The sequence below is a fragment of the Rhodamnia argentea genome, chromosome 1, assembly GCF_020921035.1.
Source record: "Rhodamnia argentea isolate NSW1041297 chromosome 1, ASM2092103v1, whole genome shotgun sequence".
Lineage (NCBI taxonomy): Eukaryota > Viridiplantae > Streptophyta > Magnoliopsida > Myrtales > Myrtaceae > Rhodamnia > Rhodamnia argentea.
In genome coordinates, this window is record NC_063150.1 from 11,404,333 (window position 1) to 11,427,388 (window position 23,056).

The window sequence follows — 23,056 nt, forward strand, 5'->3', positions numbered from 1 at the left end:
AACATTCGACGCAGAGTTGGGATGAGGAACTTGTCGCTTGAATTTGAGATCAGAAAGGACATGTCCATTTCTAGAAATGATGACCAATGAGATGAAATTCAAATTTTGATTCCATTTTGTGAGAATTTCTTTGAAAGTGGAGTGATGTGCATTTGAAACTTTCCACTTTTGTATGACAATTCTTCGCACCTTGATTTTTCAGGAGGATGGGCAATGTTTGTCTAGATCGCGAGGATTGTCCGGGAAGGAATTTGGAAGGAAATTTTGGGAATTTCTTTAAAATTTTTATGGAAAGTTTTTTTTGACAGATTTAACTTTGGGAGAAATGATCGAAATTTGGGATGAAATGGTTTTGTGGGCGGGGAATAGGTTCCATTTTTAAACGCATCCGAAATTCAATTTCGTTGAGCTATGATCATCTTCTTTTGACGATGATGCCATGAGTATGCAAATTTTAAGGGCGGCATGAGAATGTTCATGGGAAAACAGGAGGATATCATCAATGTAGATCCGGGCATTGGCAGGATGGGTTGGAAAATTTGCATAGCTTTTGAAATACGGAGAGTTTAAGTCCAAAGGGGAGGATCTTGGTTAGGGAGATTGTCGAGGGATGAATTCTTTGCTTAAGATCGAATTTGGAATAGATCTGTGGGCGAGGCTGAGAACAAAGAGTTCTTATGGGGCAAAGGGAATTTGTCATCTTGGATGAATAGATTGAGAGGTGGTAATTTATAACCGCGCTTTCACGGTTTTTGTTTTGTTGACATAGAAGGCTTCCATGCCCAGAGGGCTCATGAGTCCTTGGAAAGAAGCCGAGCACGTGCTGTGCTGAGCGAGGTGATCGGGTTCTGCCCGATGACTTGCTTTGGTGGGATTGATTTCTCCATTTTCTTAAAGGGAATGTTGACAAAAAGTCGAATTTTGCCAAAGAGGGTTGGAGAAATCTGATGAGATTCGAACAATGGAGAGAAGAGATTGGTGATAGGATCAGGATTTTGGTTGGATGAAAAGCGATTTCACAAACTCCTGGAACTTCTTTTGAAATTTTAACCCCTTAGGGTTAATCTTGGTGTGGGAGTTTAGAGAATATCCACCAATGATGAGGTCTTTGTTGAGATGGACATCCAGGATTTGGGTGGTGATTTCACAACCGGGAGAATATGAATGGTGAGAGGTTTACTACGGGTTTGGTAGTAAAGTTTCCGGGTATATGGTGTCCATCGAAGGTTTTGGTATCTAGCGGGGATGCATGCGCCGGGTCATGAGGGCAATGACTTGGATGGATTTTTGGAGGGGATTGGAAAATGTGGGGGATGGAATGTAGGGGGGATCAAGAGGAAGAGGAAGTTCTGGTGGAGAGTTTTATGGGAAGTGGATTAACGTCTTCATGGGAGATCCGGTGTTTTGAGAGATTTTTGTGTTCTTTGTTGGGGGCATTTTTTGAAAGTGACCCTTCTTGTTGAAATATAAATGTTTGGACGACTTCGTGATTTCTTTCGAGAATTTCACTTGCTTTCGCAATGAAAACTCTTGAAATGAACTTCTCGTGACCAACAAGACGGATCATGGTGGACTTGATCTTCTTTTCTTGTTTTGGGTTTTTTAGCGTGTGTTTTTATTTTTTTATGGCATTGACTGTATTTTCAGTGTAGATTCGAGGAGAGGCCTTTGAAGATGTTTATCAACTTATCGCAACCTTTAGGGATGGAGGCTAAAAGATTGGTTTAGATTGATGTCTCGAGATGATAAAAGAGTCGAATCATCTCTTTGAAATGTCGTCAGATCCTTTCGAAGTGGAGCAGCATTTTCTTTCAAAGAACTTTTCGCTTGAGTTCTTTTCGGTGGGTTGACCAACAAAATAGGGTACGATTGAGTTCAGGGGGGGGTTCATGAACTTGTGGAATTCTAGAAACCTATAGTGCTTTGTTTGTTTGCGAGCCTGTATGGAACTCCTGGATTTTCATGGGCCAACGATGGTAGGAACATCATAAGGTAAAGTATGTGCTTGATGAGGAATGGGGACGAGATGATGGGCTTGGATTAAGGGGTTTTAAGATTGACAAATTCCACTTCTTCATCTTCTTCTTTGGGGCCGCAGCCATCATAATAGTTGGGATTTGGGAAGTTAGGATCATTTTCGGATTCAAGAAGGAGATGTTTTTGACGGTGGTACGGATGATGTCGAAGAGGAATCATCTTGCTCAATAGCTTGAATTGTGGAAATGGATGGAATTTGTTTCCTCAAAAACTTTCAATGGGATTAGAAACCATAAATGAAGGTAGCTCGTGAAGGGAATGTGGAGGTGAGTCGGGAGGTTGTGGTCTTGGGGGAGGAATTGGAAAGTAGGAACGATGATGAAGTGTCGAGAATTTTGCTTGACCTTCTTGATTGCTTTGAGACGAGACGAAGGGCAAGGACATTTAGTCAGGTGTGTTCGAACTTCTTGGGGACAGAGTTTGCTGGGCTTGGCGGTGGATATAGGATGGTGGGGGGGTGGGGAGGTGGTCGCGTTGGCTTTTGTTTTAGAATGGTGTCTTCTATTTGGAGTCGATTTCTGGTAATGATGATGTTTTTCCATCTGTACCTTTGAAAAGCATCGGTGTGTGAAGCTTGATCACTCGATCACTTGTGAACTTCTCGGCACTTGCTAAGGCTTTTAATTGAGGACTGTTTTTGTGTGGGTTCTCTTGGTGGGGTATTTTGGAGCCGTCGAGGGTGAATTTTCTAGTGGTGGAGTTTAAGTGGATGAGTGAGATTCATCGGGTGAAGGGAGGAAATCCCGGTTGGAACATGCATGTTGAAAGTGGTTGGGGTGGGCTATGTTGGTTTTGGGATATGGGCAGTTTTTTTTTGATCATTTTTGGTGGGTTTAACGTTTAGGTGTTGGTGGTTTTTGGGGGTCGGTTTCAGGGATGGGGAATTTGGGTCGGGGGGCCCAGGTTTCATTCCTCGTTGGTACCGCTGTTTTTTTTTGAAGTAGGGCGGCCGATCCCAAAGCAATGCGATCGTTCCCACCAAGGCATTTTTTGGGTTTCCTCTATTTGTGGCATGGGGTGAAAGAGATGTGGGGGGGAGGGGGTCCTCCTCTTTTGAAACTTGTGGTCCTCCATTTTCTTTTTTTGGGCTTCGTGGTTTTCTATTGGTTCCCCTGAGGGCTTGTGAGCGTTCTCGGTATTTGGGACATCAGATGTCGGTCATGGTTTGGATGAAGGGCATCTTTGAGGTGGGTGGTTGTCAGGCATGTTGACCCGTAAACCATCCGGTAATGGGTGGGCCGTCGTGGGGCTGGTCAGTGCCTGTTGTTTGGAGGGTTTAAGTGGGTTGTGCCTGGGCTTGGTAGTCTAAAACCGTGGATTTTACGGCCTTTTGCCTGGTGGGGTTGTCGATGGTGGGTGCCTTGTTGATGTGGATTCGGGGGAATTTGGGCTGCTTGTTGCGTAGTGATTGTTGGTCAACTTTGTGACATACCTTTACGGGGGGGGGATGGTGTTTGTGCGGTTGGGGGGTGGGTTTGGGGCAATATGGTTGATGGGGGATGTGTTTTGTCAAGGCCCTCGGTGTCATTTGGTTGTTTGGTAACTCGGGTGATGCGGTGGGATTGTTGTGGTGGGTTTCTGGTTGTTCTCTCCACCTATTCTTTTTCCGGGAAATAAGATCTACTTGAGACCCTTATTTTTAAAAAAAAAAAAAGCGTACTTTAAGCCTTTATTTAGAATTTTTCTCAATTTATTTTGAGCGATCAATATATCCAGAAAATTTCTTCCATGATGGTATGTGATGATTGTCTCCCATGTAACATGGATTTTACTTCTAACTTAAGTTATGTTTGTATTGTCTTTTATTTCAAACCTTTCCCCAAATTAAAACCCGTCCGACTCACGAAACTTTGAATTTTTTTTTCTTATTCAAGACATCTGAAATTTTCAATGTACGTTAATAATGAGATATAGATAAACACGTAAGGTTTTCATGATTTTTTTGGAAAAAAGTCCAAACTATGTCTATTGTAACTACTTATCCTATCATTTTTTATTTTTGTCACTAAAAATCCTAAACTTATGCTTGCGTAATATATTTGCTCTCCGTGAAGGTTCCTTGAACGAGCACATTTAGAAATCTTGTGTGGCTGCCTACATGGACAATAGAGAGCAGTGCTGACCTGGCTCCTAGGTGGCAAAAATATGTATTTTCTTCTTTTCTCTTTCACTTTTTTTTTCCCCTTTCCTTCTTTTGGCCATGTCTGACTACATCTTTAGTGGAGTCCCTCAGCCGACCCTCATGTCTGAGACGCAAAAACTCAAGAGACTAGTGCCCCTTGTTGCCATCCTGCGGAGGACGGAGTCCCATGAGACACAAGCAAATTCGAAGCTGGCCCGGGAAGCCCTCCCTCTTGGGAAGAAAATCGAGCGATCGAAGCCGGCTCACATCGACATCGACCGGAGTAAGATCCTCATCCGTGTCTAAGGTGGAGCATTGCAGATAGACCATAGATGCTCGACTTAGATGCAATAGAAGGGCTTCTCGGAAGAAGAAGAAGAAGCCACACACATTCATAGGAAAAGGAGACTAGTAGAGTCTAGTCCCCTTTCCATACTGCCAGACAGAAAAATGAAGAATGAAACCCGGCAATCCCCAACGTTACGTTACAAGTTCATTTGACAATTTGATCAGAATGGCCTCGAGCAAAAGCAAAGATTGTTCTGACCAACGCAGATGTACTCGAGCATGGCCGATAAGAAACTGGTGTTGGCTATGGGATGGCGACGGTGAGGGCAGTAGCGGCGGACACCCTGGCCAATAGACCCTTCAAATTGATGGGCCGGGTCGAGTCGAAAATGGTCCGACCTAAATAAACCAATTTAATTCGTTTTGACCCATTTTCATGCAATATAAATGTAGCGACTTATATCCGACTCATATTGCTAAAAGACTTTTATATTTAATAAAATTTATAAAAAAAATTCATATAAATTTTTTAGGAAATATATATTGATAAAAAATTTCCATACAATATAAATTTAGTGGATAATTTTCATAATTTTTCTTAAAATATCTGATTTTTTTTCTTTTCCTTTTTCTTCTTCTACGTCCAAGAATGGCCGGTGACCCTCACGCAGATCTAGCAAGGGCCTCATAGAAAAAAAAGAAAAAGAAAGAACGAAAAAGAGAAAATTCAAAAAAAGAAAATTTAAAAATTATAAAAATGGCCTCAACATCTCTAATCCACCTAATATGGATTAGAAATGGGTTATTTCTCCTTGTTTCATATGAGTTAGAAATGACTTAATTTTCAATGTATTTAATACCCATTAAGTTGTTAGGCAAACCATTTATGACCTGCATAATTTAATATGGGTTAAAATATGGGTTTTAAACCCATTTCAAACCAAGGAAGAAGGAGAAAAAAAAAGAAAGAAAAACAATAAATTGGCATATTTTTTTACACTGGGTGCTACACCAGCATCGTTTGCCTCCGTCTTATACACATGCTGCCACATAAGATTTGTAACGGTGCTCGTTAATATAAGGCAAATGTGCTACATAGGCACAAGTTTGAGATTTTTGACGTCATAAAAAAAGTTTGGGGTAAAAGTGTCATAATGAGTATAGTTTGGGATTTTTGGAAGTGGGTAAATGTGACACAAGAAACATAATTTGGAACCAATGTGTTACAGTGGACATAGTTCGAACTGAAGCTTCACTTTCTCTCTTTCCCTTTCGTTTCTCTTCTTCTTTACCGAGAAGAAGCGAAAGAGGAAGAGAGAGAAACCATTGTGAAAATCTGCAATCACTCCTCCGGTTTGAATGTTTTCCTTTATTTATCCGTACTTTATTCAAACTAGAATGCCCAATTTCGGCTATCGGAAAAACTGAGTGCTTGCCACCAGGCGAAAATTTAGCTGGTGGATGAGCTCATACCCCATTTCAGGCTTTTATTTAGAATTAAGTTAACTTTGAGCCAATTTTTTGATAAAATGACCTTACTTGTGGCTCTTATATGAATTTAAAAAAAAAAAAGAATTTGCTCGGAAAGTGAGGAAGTGCTTTTTGCCATTGATTAATGCCAAACAAGCAAAGCCCATATCGAAGGACTCGAATGCATTTCACCAAAGGGAGACGTTTGATGTCAGGTTGCTGGTTGCTGGCCACAAATAAATATTATACTCCTATTTAGCAAATATTTAAAGTCCAAATTCCGAATTAAGCAATCGCAAAGTGATTAGTAACTCTGATACATCTTTGGTAACTTTCCATTTGGAAATGTAAGTTTCCATATAAAATAAAAGTAAGTTCTCCATATCCATCAAGAACTTTTTTGGAAAATTTCAAATAAGGGTTTAAAGTGCTATTATTTTCTCAAAGAATGATCCGAAGTAGCCATGTAGTCTCAAAAAAGGGCATAGCCTCAAGGGTATTTGGTCATTTACTTTAGAGTTTTTTTTGTCTTTTTTTCTTTGCTTTTTTTTTCTTTTTATATTTTTAAAAATTAAAAAAGATAAAAGTAAAAAAATATATAGGTGGGGTCGCCGGAGAAGGTTGCGACCCTCTTCCGGATCTGTCGACGACCCTGCTGATCATTGCCGACGCCCCATCGGAGGTGGGTACGGCGGCCACGGGACCTATATTATTATTATTTTTTATTTTTATGGTTTTTCATTTTTTTAAAAACAAAAATGGAAAAACTAAAGAAAAAATAAAAAGAAATGACAAAAATGGCCTTGAGGCCAAGCCCTTTTGAGACTATATGGCTACTTGAGGCCATTGTTTGAAATAATTTATGTTACTTCATGTCTTTATTTGAAACAATGTTCATTTCGGGCCCTTATTGAGAAAACAAGAGCACTTCGGGCTCTTATTTGGAGTTTTCCCATTTTTAGGAAAATTCCAAATAAAGTAAGTTCGCTCTAATAAACGTTTGATAACTTACTAGACATTTTAATAATTTCGAAACCTATAAATATTTGAAAATATCCGAAATTCCTTAGTAACTTGTGAACATCTCAAGTACTTTAGAATATTCGATGTGTAATGACTAAATTGTGAATGTAAGTTTCTTCTTTTCAGTGATTAGTTTGGCAAATAGTTAGTAAATATTAGAAACAATATGTGGTTCATAACAAGCTTCTTAAGTGTTAAATAATTTCTCGACATTAGACGAGATTTTTGTAAGATCAATTTCTAGTAATTTCCAAATGCAAAGTTCACCAATTTCTAGCACAGTTCGATTCGCTTCTTCGAAAATGAACAGTGAGATGTCTCAAGAGTAAGTGTCCGTAGAGTAGCTCACGTGGGCTTAGAATTTGCCAATGTCGGGTGTATTTGGTCGAGACGTTCTTATTAATCATAATCGAGCATTCATAAGTACCGAATATCAACGGAACGGCAACCGGCGCATGCATTGGCAGACACCGAAACACTTGATCGATTGAGCGAGTAATACCAATAGCTAGACAATAAAGGTATTGGTTTGACAGGTCAATTGAGTTTGTGGTCAATCATGGAGGTGCAGCCATGTCCATGTCCAGGGGAACAGAGTTGGGCAGGGCTCATGACAAAGATCAAGTGTTGGAGGGTCCCCATTCCCCTCCCAACCTAATTGGATTTGGCTTCTTGAATTTCGACAAAGCTTCATCTTCCTTTGCTCTGCTTACATAGTTATTGTAAATTCTTGCTTGGTTCCTCGGACCAGACATAGATTTATAGCCTCTATCTGCTCATCCATGATGGGTAACCATCAAAACTTGCGGGATACATGTGAAAAAAGTGATGTTAAGGATGATGCAAAGCCCAAAGTGATGAATCTGCAGGTCAGGCGAAACGAAATGATGTTGAAGCTGCAAACTTGATGAATGCAGACATTTCATGAATCCATTTTTTAGCAGATTCCTATGTAGAAAGCCCGCGATTCCTGCAGGGAAGAGAGAGAGAGAGAGAGAGAGAGAAGAGGGGGGGGGGGGGCAGAGCACCCAGTAGTGAAGTGAGTGACTGATACCAAAGAGCATTGTCTGATTACTGAAAAGGAAATTCGAAATGGGGAACATGGAAAAGGAACCAAACAGCATTTGACGAAGAAGAAGATGAAGCAGAAGAAGAGAGTCAAATCCAAGCGAGGCCAAGACCGCCACTAGTACTACCATGCCTGTGAACACCGGACAAGAAGCAGAGCAGGAACGCCATGCACAGCGATGTGGCGGCAGAGCTCACCACCGAGAACCGCCGGTCCTGCAGCCCCCAGATGGCCCTCACCAGCGTCCCCAAACCGTCCACGACCACCGCGATCATCACTGCCATTCCCGCTTTCCTGGCGAGTCCTTCTGCGGAAGAGGAAGAAGAAGTGGGTTGAGAGCGAGTGTTCGGGGACGTAGAGCTTGGTAGTTTCAGCTTCCAAGCAAAGTAAAGGGCTGAGGAATGAGAAGAAGACGAAGAAGATTGAGTCTTGGTACCGCTAGAAATAGCCGTCGCTTCCACGTTGCTTCCTCCTTCCTCTCTGTCTTGACGATGATGATGAATGTGGGGGAGCTTCATCCGAAACTCCGGGACAAAAAGCTCGTGATGGGACCGGAAGGTATGGAACGAACTTGATTTTGATTATTATGGTACCCGTCTTTAACTCCTAAATATATCATTGGCATCTGACCACGCTTGTGCCAATGAAACGATAAAAATTCAAAAAGAAAAATTCATGTCAGCATCTATTGTGCTACATAGAATAGCTGATATCCACGTCAATAATTTTCAGTCAAAATTATCTAAAAGAACTAAATTGACAAATTGTCAAAAAAATTTAAAACCCAATTGACACAATTACAAAATTTAAGACTTAATTGATCAAAGTAAAATAAGTTAAAAGACTTTTTGAACAATTTTTTCGTTTTTTATGGATTAGAATTTGACTGAATGAAACGTTAGGCACATCAATTACTATATTGTATAGCGAAACGCTGCCACTTGAATGTAGATTATTCGTATTCTGTGCGATGTTATGTCCCGATTTTGATGAATGTATTAACTTTGGCGTGTGCCGATTTACCATGTATCGGTAGGTGACAGAAGCACAACAATAAGCATATCATATCTCAAACCATTAATTGCAAAAAAAAATTTCTTAGCATACAGTTGGAACATAAATAGTTAAAAAAACACTACCAGTTGAAATGATCAAACATGGATTTCACACCCATTTAATATTAATTTTTCTTAGGCACTTTCGGTATGCATAAATTAGAATCCTTCAAACTATTTGAAGGATTCCATCAATGTTGATTTGAGTCACTAAAACAACAAAGGATAGTTATCTTAGTACCGCTAACAATAACAAAACCAAGCACTTCTCACCTTCCCAGCTTCTTATTAAAGTTTTCTTGTTCACAGGAAGTGAAGCTGTCCAAGCAATAACAGAAATATGGTAACTGAAACCACTTTTTCTCCTTGTTTGCGGTGAGCGAGGCTAAGACATCTTAAGATACCAAACGACCTCGCATCAATAAACCAAGTCACACATTGAGTTGGTCCATAGAACATAAATCCAACCTCTTCCAGGATGTCTATGTAAAACAAAGGGCAAAAGGAAGAAAAGGAAAATAAACAAATAAAGCCAACCATGACAAGAAACTAGGCCAACTGAGCTGCTTGCTTTAACTGCGTGAGAAATTTCATGAAAAAAACAATATTCATCTGTAAAGATATACTTGGTGAATATGCACATCACCTGAAAGAATAAAAAGAAGAAACTACACCGACAGTGCTGTCTGCTCATGTTACCACCATCAGCTCCGAACCAGAAACTGCTCTAGCCTCTAGCCACAAAGATATGTAAGCCAATGAAAGAACGATCAAGAAGACAGATGATATACACAGATCCTTTAGAATGATCAAGAAGACAGATGATATACACATCCCTTTTTTTTCCCTCATGAAGAACACCACTACTTCGTTGATGAACTTGACCCCTTAGGAAGCCTCCACTTCCTATGCCAATAGATCGACACCCTCGACCATAAAGGAAACCCAAAACTGTACTCGAGGGGACCATCCACTGGACCCCCGACAAGCAAAGGAAGCCATACGTACCTAGAGTCCCTCAAGTCAGAAGGATTCCACCGATCTGCCATGAAGATGAAAGCGCCTTGTTGACCCGGCATTGGAAGGACAAATGTACTTTGAGCGAGGAATGTGGTGAGTTGATACATTTTGTTCCCGCCTATGCATGGATTCCCGATGGTCTCCCAAGGACCCATAATTGAATCCGCCACATGGGCCATCGCCTCGTTTGGGGCCCAACCGGTGCACCCAGACGTGATCATGTAATAAGTCCCTTCGTGCTTAAACAAAGCCGGAGCTTCCCGATGCTGTCCCACAAGTATCCTTCTCATGACATGGGTCACATCAAGATAATCCTCGGTGAGGGGTCCGACATGTAGAACGCTATTGTTTTCTGAGGAATACATGACATAAGCTATGCCATCATCGTCTTTGAATATGGTCATGTCCCTACTATCAAACCCATGGGGCCGTTTGCTAAAGAGATAATCAAAGGGGCCAGTGGGGTAGTCGCTTGTGGCAACACCCACAGCAGCCTTGGTGTAGTTAGCATCGTCAATGTGCATCCACATCACATACTTCCTAGTCTTCTCATTGTAAATCACCTTAGGCCTTTCGAGGACTTTGGACTTGTGAAGATCGTGGGTCTCGTTTGTTTCTTTAGCTGCCAGAACAATCCCTTCATTTTTCCACATCCATAAGTCCTTGGATGAGTAACATCCAACTCCTATCACATCGACCTGAATTTAACCCAAGGTTGAGACCTAAGATAAACTTTCTACAATTATCTAACAGGAGCACACTAAAGACCGGACAAAGTAATTACACGGCGCAACATGACACCGATACCATGTATAATGGATATGAGCTTGAAAAGCAAAACATCAAAGGAACATAACATGGATATTCAACCACATGCTCGATACATACAGCACATTGACCCAAAAAGTGTAATTTAAGGCTGCTGTAAAGTAAGAGAGGAACAAACAGATGCTTAGAAAGGTGAAATCATCACTTTAACTGATAGAGAATATGGAGAACCCAACAACTTTAGTCAGGCTATACTTCAGTATTCCCTTTCCAGCAGAAGTGCTAATCTTTAACATTCATTATTGCACATGCACAACAAGCTACTATAACACAAGAAAACAGCGCCTGGCAAAGTCGTGTTAAAAAAGAGAGGATGGAGAATTTAAAAAATGCAGATTTAGACAAATATTGACTCAACCATATCTTGCCAGAATTGGGATTTCCATCTCCTGCTCACAAAAAATATCGAAGTCATGGCAGAGTTGGTGTGTGACCAAAAAATGTTTTGAGAAATGACAAATACTCAAGAAACTGCAATGTCCGGAGTTTAGTGGTTTATTTCAACAATAACATACCCTCTCAAAGAAGACTTGGGAGGATAAATTATCAAGGCCCAAGCTAGTAATCCAACCTTGCGGCTACATTTGACAAGATCATTTAATTATAAAATGCTTTTGATTAGGTCACTTTACTTTTCAAATGAGTTCAGGTGAGATTACTCAAGTCTCCAACATTTTTCTATAAATATTGACTAAAAGCCGACATGTCAAACCTAGTGCTCTATCTATGTGCCATGTTGCATGCCACCATGCTTTCTATCATTTTTCCGACAAGAAAATCAAAAAGTGGTTAGGAGGAGGGGGGTGGGAGAAGAAAAGAAGAAAGAGGAGTCACCCTATAGAAACCAGTACAAAGCAAAAAATGACCTGATTGATATATTTAAGTGACAATCACCTTAAGGAAAGTAGTGCAAAAGTTGAATGACAATGAGGAAATAGGTATCGTTGTGCCATGAAAAGGATTACTGGCAAGCTGTCCAAAAGGCTGGCATATACAGATCAAACTTATCGCAATTGACCAGCAACTTTAGTACAGATGACACTAATGAAAGTTCTTGACATGTGCAGGGGCTTCCATCTGTTGAGCAAGACATCTTCCGCATGAGCATTTAGCGCTTGCAGAAAAACCATAACAGAAGTTCGCCGTGAATAGTAGAGCAAAGACACCAAGGTGTCTAAGATTGACTTACTTTTTGTTTTTTACTTAATGTAAATTGTAGCACGTGCATTTTGATTTTTCTTTTTAAAATCTGAACTCCGGAAACCTTCACAGTGTTTATAGACTCTACGTCAACAGATGGCTTTGGCTCTTTTCTCTGAAAATGTTTGTCAAGAATCTTGGGGTAATAGTGGCAATGTGTTTCATTCCTCCCAGTGTTCTTATCTCCCCAAAGTTCATATCCTTCAGCATCACTTCTTTTCCAGGGGAGTGACAAAAGACACTAACACTTCAAGACAAACAGACACGCCATACAACAAAATAAGATGTGGCCGATCATGAAATAAGAAGAAAGGCCACTCAGAGGATGCATGAAGTTGGCATGAAAAAGACAGGCTAAGAGAAAAGGGAACCACTCTCATTAGGGTATGAGGAATTACCCACTAATCATTCTAATTTCATGAATCAAACACCCACTCAGTGCCTCAAGAATGATCAGCTAACAGAAGTAACAACTTACAAAGTAGAGAAAATAGCTATGAGTTCAAGATTTTGGAACTTACCCTTGCTGCTCCTCTTTTGTGGGCATGGTATGTAGGCCCGTCCTTATACTCTCCGTACCAGTAATATGTTCCCGATCTCTCATCATACAGGACCCCACCACCATGAGCCTGAATGGGATTTCCCTCAGTATCTAACCATACCCTCCCCGGAAAGTAGTAAAAACTGTCATTTCCAGCACTATTCATTGGATCAACGGCTGTTCTCTTTTCAGGGAAAAAGACATGCCTAATTTGGGATTTCTTATCGAGAAACTCATCAACTATAGGGTGAGTTCTCCTATTCTTATTTTTGCTCTTAGTGGCATGTGGTGAACGCTTCCCCTTAGGCGGAGGAATTTGAAGATTGTCCTCCTCAACTGTCTCAAGTTCAAGATATATGGGACGGTTGCTTGTTCGCAAATGGTTCCCTTCGTTTGCGGCATCTTTTTGGCGACATACTGAGATCAAATGAAGCAGAACAACAAACCCCATGAAGCTCCATACCATAGCAAAGGTTGAACATCTGCTCCCTGCATTGCAATGCAAAGTAGTTGGTTTCCGATATTTGTTCCTGATCCCCATTTTCTCTTCTGTCTTATCTCCAAATAATGCTGCAAATGAAAAGCATAAAAAGGAAATCTATGGAAATACATAAAAATGACAAATCATATATCATGGCAAAACTGATTCATCAGATGAGTTCTTCTAAGAATGAGATTTCTAACGGAAGAGAGTGTGAAAAGACGATGATTCTAAAGTTACTTCACACGCTAAACCAACAGAGAGAAGGAACAGGATGCTAAACTCAAATGAACTTTACACTTATGTTTACAGGATTATAAGCCAGATATAAAGTTCAAATTAGTAGTTCATGACAATGTATGCATTTATAACTGACTTTTGCCAGTACAGAGAAACTTGAAATGAAACTGTGAATATCAAACAAGCTCATCATCAATTCTTCTGAAAGACCAAGGTCATTCACATCCCTATTTTTAACTCCAAACCAATCCGATGCTAAACAAAACTTAACCAGCATCCATACAATCAAATTCAAAGAGCATCTCCTGGCCACAACCAATTCAAAAAACGCTTCAGCCTTGAAACTCTGAATCAGAAACCAATAAAACCCTAGTCAACGGACCAAGAAACAAGTGCCAGGTTGTTCAAAACTTCCACACATTGCAGATTGCCAGGACGAGTGTATCTCACGATCAAAGTTAAAACACCAATAAAAGAGAAGACAATAGCACAACAAGGAACAACAATCATATCCCACAAACAAATAGGAAAAGAGGATGCAGATTTATCATTGACCACAGTCAAAGCAAAAGCGCACAAGAATGGGAACCCAAGTCAGAAACTCCATACCTGAAAACACCCGCATCACCTGCGACCCGAAATTCGACATGGGTCTTTTCATGCCGATTCACTTTCAACTCTGTCGGCCATGGAACGTTCAAATCACAGTTAGAAATGCTAAACCGGGTCGAGTTCTTGAAAACTCTGGCGAAGTTTCAAGAGCTAGCGAAGACGCAACCGATGCAGAGTGGAGAGGTCGCTTAAGAACGAGTCGAGCAAAGAGAGAGAGGCCGGTCGTTGGTGAATATGACGCGTCACCGAAAGTCTTCGTTCAGTGATTATTACAGCCTGTGTCGAGCTCGGGACATGGAGGAGTTGTTTTGGGGAGGGAGGTGTATCTGCAAAGACACGAGTATGTAAGTGAGTGGCATTAATTACGGATTCTTGTCTTGGTCCTAAGCATTAAGCAAGACCTTAAGAGCTGCTCTGTAGTAACGTTTATTTTATTTTTCAACTTTCCTAGTTTGGCATTAGGAGCACCTAAGACAATTTTTGCTTTATCTCATAACATGAATATGCAAACCGTCTCGTCCTGGGCAAGGCTCTCCTTCGCACATTCTTAAGCGATAACAAAAAAAGTCCATCCGATTTAGGATTTGCCCGAACAAAGTAAAACTTGAATGAATGTTCTCCGACCCATTTAACAAAAAAATGTCAATCCTATCCAGGATTTGTCTGAACAAAGTAAGACTTGAATGAATGTTCTCCGACCCATTAAAAATCTGCTCGACTTGATTCGAACTCGGGTGCTCTCCATAAAAGATTATCACAACTATACCGTATGCGTACATGATAACCGCCTTTTATGATTTGGAATACAATTGAGATGGATCATGGAGCATAGTGCTGTGAGCTTAGTTTCTCGCTTTCCTGTAGTTATTCAAAAGACAAAGAAGAAAAGATTGAGAAGTGGTATCGTAGAAAAGTATTCAAAACTCATGCTCAAACCCATCTAAAAGCCAGACCTTACAGATACTGATGAGATCATAGCTTATGTAAGTGCTTGACCACGTTCCATGTTTCCGCCATTACCAATTGAATGCCATTCAATGTTTCAAATTGTCTATACAATTTTCTCTTCTCCTTGATAAATATGATGTATAAGTTATTCTCCATGATATGTACACCTTGCAGCCACCGCTGACGAACAAAGAAAAAGCCCACAAAACTGAATAAAAAAGGGTTGTGTCATGTCATGTTTTGTCCTCTATTCTATGTAGTCTTGCTGCTTATAGACTTGATCATAGGGTTGATGGTTCATGGGCTTGGAGGGGCCCCGCACGACCGGCTTATTCGAGTGGTCTTGGGCTAGGGCGATTTAGTTGTGATACCGGCCCTGCCCTGCCCGACAATTTTCATCCTAAACGTCTTTGTTACAAGTGGGTTTGGACAACAAATTAGGCCTGACCTAAGGGCCCGGCTCGGTCCAAACCCCGATCATCAGTCACCTCTGTCTAGGAATTGGGGAAAATGGAGCACCTAGAGAAGGCTCTTCCCCTATCCTGGCATGCCTTGACCACCCAGGCCAGCACCAAAGCCACCATCACAATTGACAGGGCAAGCATTGATGACCACAACCGGCGTGTGGAGGCCCTGAATGGCCTGCACTGGTGCAGCACAGCCTCCTCAAACCTGTCCTTCACAAAAGAGCACTCTGATAGGCCCTTCAGATCGGGATACATGTCGATCAGATCCTTGGATGGACCGACTGTATGCGCAGGCCATGTAGTAGGCGGACTCCGGCACGAACTTCCCTTCGCTCTTGCATTTACCTGGCGAGTTTCCCTGGTAGCACGTGAATGGCGCGAGGACCTGAATCAATAGGACAAGTAAAAAATTGTTCTACTGTGTTATTTCTGCTGCAGAAGTCTCAGTTGAATCATGACTTGATTTATCGAACTTCACCAAAGACTAGCACAAATGCTAATGAAAGCACTTGTGCATTTCACTCATGAATTATGACAAGTGATGGGATTTATCGAGGTTCTTGTCGAAGTGTTGTCAACAATTAACCAGCCAGTATGCTTACATTTGGCAAGTCGCCAACCGGAATGTCGTCTTTTGAGCAGTTTCCTGGCATGTAGCTGTAGTTAGGAGGTCCGGAAAAAGGTTCACATATCTTCAGGACTCCAGTCAGCTCGTTGCCCAGGTCACCTATTCCTAAGGACCGATATAGCACGGTTGTCTTGGCATTCAACTGCATCACAAGAAAGAAACGACCAGAGTGTCGAGATAACACTTTGGGACATTCGAAGCTTCTCTATGCTTTCAAATTAATCTAGTAAGTACCAGGGCGAAGAAGTTGTAAATGGTGGAGCCGATCTCCGTCATGAGTTGATCTGAGTACGACGAGTCCATACACGGTAGGATTGTGGTAAGACTGTTTTTTTTGGGATTTTGTACATATCCTTGAAATGCTGAGCAAGTATCCTCTGCAAAACTTCACAGCCAAAAAGAGAATTTCTTGAGCAGTTGCCATAGGAAAGCTAGGACAAAAATGAACTCGCTGATAACCACAAGAAGTTGAGATATTAAGCTCATGGGACCTGTTAAACGAAAGAAAAACATCTATTTACTCACGTGTGGAGGAAGAAATCGATGCCGGTGATAACCCAGCAAAGAGTTGTTAAGATCCAGCAAAAGAGAATTATCCTGAAAGTGAAAGAAAAAAGTCAAGTGAAAGATGATTGATTACAAATTTACAAGTGAACAACCATATGGTGCTGATTAAATTTGCACATAAACTTACATGACGAGTCCCGGATGCCAGTGCAGTAGAAGAAGAACTGCGCGAAAAGGGAGCACCAACTTCATTAGCCCAACAAGAAACCAAAGACCGTCGGGAAGTACAGAGTCGAGAAAGAAAACTTACCGATCACCCCAGTTAGCAGAACCATGTTGACCGCTACGATTACGATATGTGCTATGTACCTACATAAGCACATTGAAATCAAAACAGATGGCATTTGAATGGCCTAAATTTGGCTCCCCTGTTACTGCTGTTGGAAGATGTTGGACTGAGAAATGAGCAGCATATACTAGAGGAGAGATGAAAGATGCTTACGAAGTTTGAATTGCCAGATCGATTGAACGGCCGTTCGTTTGGACGAATTGTTCGATGACCCTCGACTCCTTTCTGAGTTGATGGGTGGTCAAATTCAACCGGAAAGACACAGCGGGTTCATAGGGAAGCAATAGGTACTCCATTCCCATCATTGTTGTGATGATCCTTCGGATTGTTCGGTGAGCGTCATCGCCCGCTTTGAGAATGGTTTCTTTCAGCCTCCTCATTCTGTGGTGGGACCGCTGGTTCGCTGCGAGGACGCAACCGCTGGCCACTCTTCAAGAGAATAAGCACATAATGTCAGACTTGCCTACTCAGATTATCCGAAGTACTTAGTACCATTTGAAATCGAACATAGTTCTTTCTTGATCATTTTAGTAGATCAAATCAACTGATTTGAGAAGCAAAAGACATTGCTAAAACCAAACATTTTTATAGGAAAGACTAAAACGTGAGAGAAAAAAGGCTGAACAGAGAGGGGAATTACATGGCAAGAAGGGTGAGCAAGAGCATGAGGGAGATTACTACGACTCTTTGGAGATCTGACGGGTCCGTCGAGCTTGTGCTCGCGCCCTTCGAAAGTATGAAGATTCCGAAGCCTAGTCCGCTCAACATCCATGCCCCAGCGATCACGTATCCGTGAACTCCTGTAAATGCCGCAGACTGGAAGATGAGCAAAACACAGTCAATCCCCAACTTTTTCAATTTCACCTTACTATCTCTTCTCTCATTCCCTATGAAAATGCTATGTACAGAATCATATGTTGGGAAAACTACTGTTCACGGTGTCAAACAAACGCAACGGGGTAAACTTAGTTTTTAATCTTCAATTCCCTTTTTATGCTCTCTTTCTCTCTGCTCTACAGAATAGAGAGAATCGCGAAAATACAGACGGCGGAAACAACTCGACTGGAGAAACAGCCAGGCAGGACGTAAAATGTGTGCATGAAACTTACAGCCCAGTAATGCTTGTTCTGAAGATCGTAACCCCCGTAGTAACACTTGAAGTGGCGGGAAGGGTCGGGCCTCCCGCAGCCGCTTCTGTCTCCAGTGCCGGGGGATCCGGACGCCAGCGAACGCGGCGAGAACAAGGACGTGGACACCAAGAAGAGGACGAAAGGAACAAGAACCCCATTGCCTTTTGACATGGACGACTTATTGCATACACTTATTGCTACATGAACGTGATTGAGCCACTACCAGTTATAATCTTTCAGCTTTAACGAGACAGAGGGAGAGAGGGAGGTGATGGGTTTGACTTCCTCACCAAGGTAAGAATAGCTTGTGGCCATGGCTTTGGTGGAATTTCCATTTTTGTTCAGATGAAGCAAGAAATGTATGTAAAAGAGAGAGAGAGACAGACAGAGACAGACTCCATGGGAGAGTAACGAATCATGAGCCGATTTTTAAGGTTCATGCGACCGGGAAGGATCGCTTGACCAACCTTTTTTTTTGCTTTTGCTCGATTTAGGATTTGTTGATGCAATGCCTTTCTTTCTCCTACACGAAAGCCTCTCTTTTTGCCTCTTCTTCCTCTCCTTCTCTGGTTCCCTCTTCTTCTCAAGCCTTACGCATGCATGGCCTCCACGGGAGCGCCGGCACGTGCCGGCAAAATGTATCGAGATCGTTGGGAAATGATATTTATTGTACACGGACGTGAAAATCGATAAGATGCATCAAGAATTTGTGTGAGCTTAATGACCTTGATTTTGGAGGGTCGAAATGTGAGTCCGAGACTCCGAGTGATCGGATAATAACAGGAAAATTGGTGTCACGATCCAGGCAAAAGCTCTCGCTTAAGGATCACTACTCAATTGCACAATTCAAATCCCTTGTTCCTCCCTAAGGAAGCAGTTTCAGTTAACTAACTGTGGTTGGTATACAAGAAAGAACAGGACACCAATACATGAGCAGCTCTGTTCCTCGGTTTTGTTTGTTGTTCGCTTTTAGGTAAGACTGGCCACGGGCCCATGCCCATGCTTGGGCAGCATGGGCCGAATCAGGCCCGTAGACACTAATGGGCTGCTCCAACCCAACAAAGTTTTTTTCAACGGTTCGTTTTGCAATAATATAAATTGTCCCGCTTCTATTCATTTTTCACCATTCCTTAATTTTCACTCACATGTAACTTCCTCGTGCTCTTGCTTTCTAAAATCATCCATCAATTTTGTTGTTTTTTTTTCCTTTCTCCTCAGAACAATTCGATCGTGCTCTAAATATCGCAATGGAGAAGGACAGCAACAACTGTGTCCGATTATCTCAACTTAATCCGGACTTTACGGTGCAATTGACGTGGGACTCGTTCAGTGAGTCTCCCGCAACAACAACATGTACGTGCCAGGTCGGGCTCTTGCAACAAGCCGAATTCGACGGTGACTTGATGATTAGGAGAAATTACACGAGCGAAGGCCGGAAGCTAGTTCCTACCAAGACGCTTCCCTGGACAATTTCCTTACTCCTGAAGAAAATCCCCCAGGCAATTGCGGCACCAGATTTGAGGAGGAGAGCGTTCGATGGGAGCTTACATGTAATTGTCTTGCCAACGAGCAATCTTTTGGCTTCGCCAAGAAAACCCGTTTCTTCCACTACATGCAGATATGGTTCTACAACCTTAGTTCAAGCTTGTTTCGCAAACAACAGAAACTATAATCATATGCATTTTGTCGTTACCAACCATTATGTCAATGCAGAATAAAAATTGTGTCACCAAACTCATAAGTTGTTAGCCTATTGGTTGGATTTCACTGAGTAATCGAATGGGATTACAGAAAGATGTGATGGATTGAACACAAGCACTTCAACAAAAGCGAGTGCTGCTCCTACCAAAGTTATTTCACTCCATACACTCTTGAACTTTGTATTGTACCTCTTATTAGATCTCAATAATATGCTTGAATAGACAATTTAGAATAAGTGTAGCTCTCTAGAAATATGGATGATGAACTCTTGATTTCTCTTGCTTCTCTTCGAACCTAGTGCTTCTCATATACTCTTCGTCACCCAAGCTTCTCGCTGGATAGAACCAAACCGATGATCAATCTTCAAACTTAGCCGTTGACAGATTGATGAACAAAGATCATGTAACCATTGAGGTTTGAAAGACTAGAGACTTGAGAGGATTTGTTCGCCCATACAATCAAATCCTTTTTTATAAATCAAGTTTCTAATAAAGAAAATTATCTACGAATTGATTACCAATCAATCAACATTTCTCATATGAAAAGTTACGAGAATATCTTTTAGATTATTGGTCAATCAATGCAACTTAGGAAAGGAATATCTAATCAGATCATTAAACATTGGTGAGGAAAATTTCTCCGAATAGACAATTCGAGTTGAGTTTGTAAAAACAATGATGATTAGTTGAAGATCTGACAAATAACAAGAGTAAGTTTGCTTGCATCAAGAAACCTGTTTCTACTAATATATAAGCATTTAGCAGATTGCCAATTAGGCGTAATAATATATTCCCTCATAGTGTTTCACAAAGCCTTTTCAACATATTATAACAGTTTTGCTTCCTTCGAAATCTGATATAATTTTTCAACAATGTCCCCCTATTTTGATGGAGACAAAACCTTTCAAGCACAATCTTACTTTGAAAAGATTTTGAGAAAATATACTCGTGTCAAGAAAATTTTATACGATTCTGCACAAAACACACAAGTACTAAAGCATGAGCATAAATATTAGAAATTGCTTACTGCGCTCTGCCTCTCCGCTTGAACTTTTTGTGTTTCTCCCCCATTTTGTCAGCATCGTAAAATGGCATAAAAATGTGATATAAAAGTGCATAAACTTCAAATACCCATCAAATATTATCCAAATGAGAAACACACCAGCAAATAGTACTCAAAAGTACCAAACCAGAAATAATATCAAGCCAACAGAAACCAATAGAAGCAAAAACACACCAAAGTCATTGAAAAAACAACAGAATGATAATGAAGTTCATTTGGAGTGGCTCAAAAACTTTTCCTGCCATATATTACAAAAATTCGGGACTGGGTGGGGGAGGTCTACGTGGAATAGATGCCGGTGATGGTGACGAATTGACTTTCGAATATGTATGTTGCGACCGAAGAGATTCCATGGAACTTTGCAGTCAGTTTGGAGGATTACTTTATATAAATTCCTCAGTTCCTCCGCTTGAGGGGTACTGATGGCTGCCTCTAAAAGTGGCAAAATGAATCAAGAATCATAAAATGATTGCAAGTGAGTTATAAAACGGTTTTTTGATTTTTTATTTTCTTTTGTCTTTCTTTCTTTTACTTTTTTGTCCTAATGAGTCTGGCGAGGGCCGCAACCCTTGCCGGACTTTGAAAAAAAAAGGAAAAGAAGAAAATAAAAATAAAATAAAAAAGGAAAAGAAGATATAAAAATAAATTAAAATAAAAAATTATTTTTTTTACTTCTTTTAAAGACTTTTAAAATGGTTACATAGCATGTCCCAAGCTAGGGTAAAGGAAGAGGATTGCGTCGGGCGTAGTGAGCCAGTGTAAAAAAGAGCTATTTATATGAGATGAACCCTTATGATTTTTTGTTGGAAGCGTAACCTTCTAAACGACGCGCTGTATCGGTGCCCAGGTGTAGCGAAAAATGGGCAAGAGTCCTTACACCAAGATAGGTGGGTGTGAGGGGTAAGGAAACTAGCTTTGGGCCATCATTCCCAGAGTAATGCATCACATCGATGCTCGGATGTGGTGATAAGTGAGCTAGGGTCCTCACACTTTTATGGGCGATTGTAGGGGGTAAGAAATGCCCAGGGGTTAAGGATTCGATTGGGGAGTTGGAACATGATTCAATTGAGGAGTTGGAATATAGGAACCTTAACGGGTAAGTTAAGAGAGTTAGTAGATACTTTTGCTAGAAGGAGAGTGAATATTGCTTGCTTGCAAGAGACTACATGGGTAGGAGAAAAGGCTAAGGAAGTGGAAGGCACTGGATTCAAACTGTAGTACACGGGCAGAAAAAAGAGTATAAAAGTAGTGGGGATTTTGATTGATAAAAGTTTCAAAGATAAAATTGTTGATGTTAAAAAAATAGGATATATGATTATTTTGGATAATCGAACTCACATAACTGTTCCAATCGGTGTTTGTAATATATAGTGACATAGAATCCATCAACAGCTCGAGTTGTAAGGGTGAGCAAAAAAAAAAAAACATGATCCACCCAAACTGGATCGGTCTGTACCTAATCGGCCGATTTTGGATGATAATCGGCAGCTTGATCCGGTTTTCGATTCTAATTTTTTGGAACCGGTGGGTATCGGTTCAGTTCCCGATTTTGAGTAAGAACTATCCAACCAGCCCAATCAAACCAATCCTTTTTATATAATACAAATATATATATTCTTTTAATTTGAGAGCATAAGTTTAGAAATGCCCTACTTCATGAAGTATGGAACATGGAATAATTGCAGTGACATAGCGAATTATGACATGTTGGTTTAGGCTTAGCTAGATAGCTGCACTAAAGTGGATCTATGCCTTTTGGAATAACTTTTGCAAATATTACAATACTTGTTATCTTGCATATTGAAAATTTTCCATTTGGCAATGGTACTAAGTCGTTGTCCCTCATTGTTATCTTGCACATTGAAAATTTTCCTCCTTCAACCGCTAAGAACTTGTTTCCTTTTCTTTTTTAATTGATGTTTGTGCTCGCTAGGACCGTAAATGGAATTCAATCGGAAACCAAACTAGATCGGCGGTTTGGTTTTCAAGTGGATCCATGAAACTAGCGGGTGATTCACAGTTCACATTTTACGTAACCGGTCCCTAATGGGCGATTCTTGGTTCTAGGGTGGGAACCAACCATCCCAAGACCAATCACCCTTATCGAGTTGATAAGCTATGTAGCACCGACAATCTTCGGAAGGCTCCGTGCCGTGTTGTGTCGCACACCCGATACGCGTCCAACATGCTCGGACAAGCGGCCAACGCGCCGGGCACGCCATCGACATGAGTGTCCAGCTTTCGACACTTGATTCTAACACATTGTCTGACACGGGAT

General features: G+C 41.0%; 2 protein-coding genes across 6 annotated transcripts; both read right to left on the minus strand.

Moving 5' to 3' along the window:
• Window positions 1-9,618: 9,618 nt before the first annotated feature.
• LOC115747065 lies at window positions 9,619-14,328 on the minus strand. 5 transcript variants are annotated; one of them, XM_048282916.1, is made up of 4 exons: window positions 14,198-14,301; window positions 13,984-14,053; window positions 12,634-13,223; window positions 9,619-10,782 (listed from the first exon to the last, which is right to left on the minus strand). In XM_048282916.1, exons 2-4 carry the CDS (start codon window positions 14,033-14,035, stop codon window positions 9,928-9,930), a joined length of 1,497 nt encoding a protein of 498 aa, XP_048138873.1. In that variant the 5' UTR covers window positions 14,036-14,053; window positions 14,198-14,301; the 3' UTR covers window positions 9,619-9,927. The 5 variants fall into 5 exon arrangements, with proteins under 5 accessions (XP_048138873.1, XP_048138880.1, XP_048138885.1 ...); XM_048282923.1 differs by having other exon boundaries at window positions 12,634-13,142; window positions 14,198-14,300; XM_048282928.1 differs by having other exon boundaries at window positions 12,634-13,142; window positions 14,233-14,251.
• A 1,005-nt stretch (window positions 14,329-15,333) lies between these two features.
• LOC115747066 lies at window positions 15,334-18,205 on the minus strand. The gene is given in 11 exon segments (XM_030683100.2): window positions 15,334-15,378; window positions 15,421-15,665; window positions 15,667-15,786; window positions 16,004-16,171; window positions 16,264-16,414; window positions 16,555-16,626; window positions 16,724-16,760; window positions 16,847-16,905; window positions 17,039-17,314; window positions 17,526-17,701; window positions 17,995-18,205. Coding segments are annotated over 10 exon segments (1,488 nt in total). The 5' UTR covers window positions 18,187-18,205; the 3' UTR covers window positions 15,334-15,378; window positions 15,421-15,428.
• Window positions 18,206-23,056: the final 4,851 nt, after the last annotated feature.

Bases quoted from the DNA above. Each gene is read 5' to 3' on its own strand.
- LOC115747065 (XM_030683096.2), bottom strand. From the start codon at position 14,035: ATGAAAAGACCCATGTCGAATTTCGGGTCGCAGGTGATGCGGGTGTTT. The intron at 13,224-13,983 runs GTATGGAGTTTC...TTTCATTTGCAG, and splicing joins GGTGATGCGGGTGTTTTCAG to CATTATTTGGAGATAAGACA. The intron at 10,783-12,633 runs GTAAGTTCCAAA...GGTTAAATTCAG, and splicing joins ACAAAAGAGGAGCAGCAAGG to GTCGATGTGATAGGAGTTGG.